This window comes from Myotis brandtii, unplaced genomic scaffold (genome assembly GCF_000412655.1).
Source record: "Myotis brandtii unplaced genomic scaffold, ASM41265v1 scaffold18, whole genome shotgun sequence".
NCBI classification, from domain to species: Eukaryota; Metazoa; Chordata; class Mammalia; order Chiroptera; family Vespertilionidae; genus Myotis; species Myotis brandtii.
In genome coordinates this window covers 2403816-2407967 of record NW_005356674.1, presented here as the reverse complement: position 1 = coordinate 2407967, position 4152 = coordinate 2403816, and the positions used below count along the sequence as shown (strand labels likewise).

General features: G+C 34.3%; 1 protein-coding gene across 3 annotated transcripts in view; it reads left to right on the top strand.

The window, feature by feature from the left end:
• Nucleotides 1-1334, top strand: part of NCK1 (NCK adaptor protein 1) — a 53929-nt gene extending 52595 nt beyond the window's left edge. For 2 of the 3 annotated variants that reach the window (XM_005863535.2, XM_005863536.2), the window contains one exon: nucleotides 484-1334. In XM_005863535.2, coding sequence (XP_005863597.1) covers nucleotides 484-678 — 195 coding nt within the window. In that variant the 3' untranslated portion in view covers nucleotides 679-1334. The remainder of the gene's footprint in view (nucleotides 1-483) is intronic. The other variant, XM_005863537.2, reaches the window with a different exon arrangement.
• The last annotated feature ends 2818 nt before the right edge of the window (nucleotides 1335-4152 follow it).

The window sequence follows — 4152 nt, the reverse complement described above, 5'->3', positions numbered from 1 at the left end:
CTTGTAGGCATTTGAGTTTATGACCTCTCATAAGTTTACATTATTCTACTTCTTTGAGAATTCAGAATATTGTATCAGCTACTCTGTAAGACAGCTACTATTTGTTACTAATTGAAAAGGGGTAGATGTAGATGTCTTGGATTTTCTCTAGTAGTCTGACTGGAGAGAAGATAGCTCCAGATGTGCTTCAGATATTACTAAAGGATTTGCTGTGGTGTTAGGTAGAACATGTTGAGACTTTGGAGTCTTACTGCTTGGGTTTCAATCCTGACTATTGTTAACTAGATGGATGATCTTGGACAATTTAGCTTCTCTCAGCCTCAATTTTCTCATCAGTAAAATGGGTTTGTTTTGAGGCGTAAGTAATTTAGCATAGTGCCTAGCACCTAATAACTGTTCACATTTTAACTGTTATTAGTTTAATATAAAAATGCTAACAGATGTCTTTCAAAATGTTTACTCTACATGTTTTTTCTCTTTTAGCCAAATGATTTCTCAGTATCACTAAAAGCACAAGGGAAAAACAAGCATTTTAAAGTCCAACTAAAAGAGACTGTCTACTGCATTGGGCAGCGTAAATTCAGCACCATGGAAGAACTTGTAGAACATTACAAAAAGGCACCAATTTTTACAAGTGAACAAGGAGAAAAATTATATCTTATCAAGCATTTATCATGATACTGCTGACCAGAAATGATTGCTGCACAGCTCTAATTCGTCATGTAATTGAAGACTGAGAAACTGTCAGTCCAATCATACTTGATTGGATATTGCTATTTCTAACTCTATATGAGAATGACCATAATACATAAGTATTTTTATTATAACTCAGCCCATACATATATACTACGTATGCAAAGCATCTGCATAAGCGATTCTTTTTCCTTGGTCTTGTTTTATTGTTTCCTTTGTTTTTTTCTTTGCTTCTAATAATAAGGTTTTATATTTTGAAAAAATGATGCAAATCAAAAGTCTTTTTATGGAAGAATTTTCTTATTGTCTCTCTTTTATTTCCTTGTAAGGGCACCATATTAGTCACTTTCTCAATGGTTTCTCTTCATATAAAATTATATCAATATATGACATATGCTAAAATAAATTTCTTGGAGAGTGTTAATCATTTCTGTGACTAAATAGCAATAATAAATGGAAAATTAGAAATTATTTTTAGGTATTATATTTGTCATAAGCCATTGTAAATACCAATCAAGTATGTTTTGTCTGCCATTTTTAAAAATTCATTTATTGTCTTCACTGTAAATGAGACATAGGTTAGAAAACATATCTTGTACAATTTTAATTTACAAGTGTTGGAAACAAAAATCTCTAAATTTCTAAGACTTTCTTGGGGTGCTTCTTTTTCATCTGGTTATTCAAGAGAACAAAGCCGTTTTTCAAACTGTAAATGGAGGCTCTAGTGTTATTTTTTCCCAAAGCATCTTGTGTTAGGATATATCTGTGCCAGTGTAAAAAAAGCTATGGCCAAATTTGGGGTAAATAAGAGGCAATGAGATACTTGGTCTCCCTCCCACCCCATCCCTTAACATCAATAATTATCAGGCATATTTCTACTATTTCCATTTCCGCCTTTCAGCTTGAGTTTTGTTGACTGGGACACTAAAATTGATGTATACTTGGGATGAACTCATAGTTAGAGAAAATATTTTTTAAATCTTATTTTTGCAAGTGCTTCTGTTATGTTTTTGTTTACCAAGCAGAAGTTTGGGTGTATGGATGAGAGGCTACTGTAGAGTATTAAATTTAATTCTATAGGTCACAGAAGAAAACCAGTTGTATTTTGTGGTCACAGCTTCTCCCTCCATTATTCTGTAGATTGAAATTTAAGCAAAGCAACCTTCAGTATTTTAATTGACAGTTCTTACTAAAATCACAAAACTTGTAAACAGAAGTCATATATTTTGAAAAATTTCCCAGTGCAGCCTAAGCAATTAATGTTTCCATTCTTAATATGTTATAAGCAAACACTTAATACATCAGAATTACTGATGCTAAAATTGAAGTCATCTAATGTATGAGTTTATATATATATATATTTTATTGATTTCAGAGAGGAAGGGAGAGGAAGAAAGAGATGAAAGAGAATCATTGATTGGCTGCCTTCTGCACACCCCCTACGAGGGATCAAGCCTGCAACCCGGGCATGTGTCCTTGACCGGAATCGAACCCGGAACTCAATCCTATCCACTGAGCCAAACTGGCTAGGGCTGAATTTTTTTTTTTGTTTTGAATTTGTTTTATTAAAAAAATATTGTTTTAATCTTAAAATTATTTTAAAATCATTTTAAAAGATTTGCCACTGGGTGGCAGGCCTGGCTTCTCCCACTAAGCAACAGGAGTCAACAAATATAAATAAGACATTGATGTACAAGCTTTCATCTGTATTACATCTGCATTTAAAGCCTTTTAGTTTATATTTCATTATCTTTCTCAGCCCCCCCCCCTTTATTTTTTTAATTTTTAAAATTACAGTTTATATTCAATATTATTTCGCAGTAGTGTCTGGTGTACAGCATAGTGGTTAGGCATCAGTCCCCCTTTGTTTAAGATGATTATTAGTAAATAAGTTTAATGAAAATAAGTTATGTATGCTTATCTTTTTGCTGTAAAATCACTTGTACATAAATTGAAGAAAACAGTTATAAAGTGCTTTTGAAATGACTAGATAGGAAACATCTTTTTATTTAATTTCAAACAAACGTTTGATGATGTTTTGTTTTCTCCATCACTTTTTTATCCAGTCTTATTAAAAAATTGATTTTTTATAAAGGGAGCAATTAATACTTTGCATCATAGACATGAACTATTTATAGCAAACCCCAGTGAGTTGGTTTTGAGAAAATAGGAAAAGAGTAGCACTGGAAACTGCATATTTTTGTGCCATAAATAGATTTATAATAACTAGAGAGTTCCCAGATAGCCCATATATGCCAGTAATACCTACTCTGACCTCTTCATATTATGGGACAAAAACCTCACTAGGAACTACTTAATTTTGTACTGTAACATTTTATCAATTTTTAAAAGTCTTAAACCAGTCTTCACACCAATGGTTGGTTTTATAAGCATGAGTTTTACTTGAAGCCATTTTCATAAGAAATAGAACAACTTTAGAAAAAATCTACATAGCTAGCTAGTTGCAGGAATTCTATTAGAAACCAGATTTCCTTGTTCCCAGCCTGGTGTACTCAGTATCACGACATACTGCCCTCTGTGTGTGTGTTTTTATTTTATTTTTTAATATATTGATTTCAGAGAGGAAGAGAGAGAGATAGAAACATACAATGATGAGAGAGAATCATTGATTGGCTGTCTCTTGTACACCCCACACTGGGGAATCGAGACTGCAACCCAGGCACATGCCGTGACTGGGAATTGAACCGTGACCTCCTGGTTTATAGGTCAACGTTCAACCACTGAGCCATGCCAGCCAGGCTGTGTGCTTGTTTTTAGGCTAGAGGAGAGTCCTAGAAAGGGCAGTATTACAGGATTTTTGTCACCTGTGAGGAGATGCTTAGCTATCAGTTAAATACACATAGCACAGATAACCCTGCCCAGCCTACTTCCACAAATAACTTCTCCAAAATATTGAAAGAAGGTTTTTCAAAACTGTATAAGCTCAATAAGTAAAAGCTGTTGCTGCTGCGTCTGTTAGTTGGTCATAACACAGGTGCCTAGCACTATTAATGACAGTGTGTCACAGATTTATCATTAAACAATCCATTGCCATTGCTGGAAGAATAAGGCCTAGCAGATGAGCAACTTGGGTTGTTAGAAATTTGGGTGTGTAGTATGCAAAGTATGCTGGTCTACAAGTTCTTATAAGGATGCCCCAAAAATAAAAAAATTAAAAGGTCACCCTTAAATGGCACATCAAGTATCTCCAGCTTTAATGCTCTAATTCTATCTAATCCAGAGATTACAAAGAAGCAGGTACCTTGTGAGAAAAAGAAAAGGCACCTCTTCCTCCCAGGTAAGCCCAACCCCCTTCCTTATTGAGAAGTCTGAATTTATACTACATGCACAATCCTCCCCCACTCCATCTTTTTTTTTAAATTAAATCTTTATTGTTCAGATTATTACAGGTGTTCCTCTTTTTTCCCCCCATAAATCCCCTCCACCCGGTTCCCACCC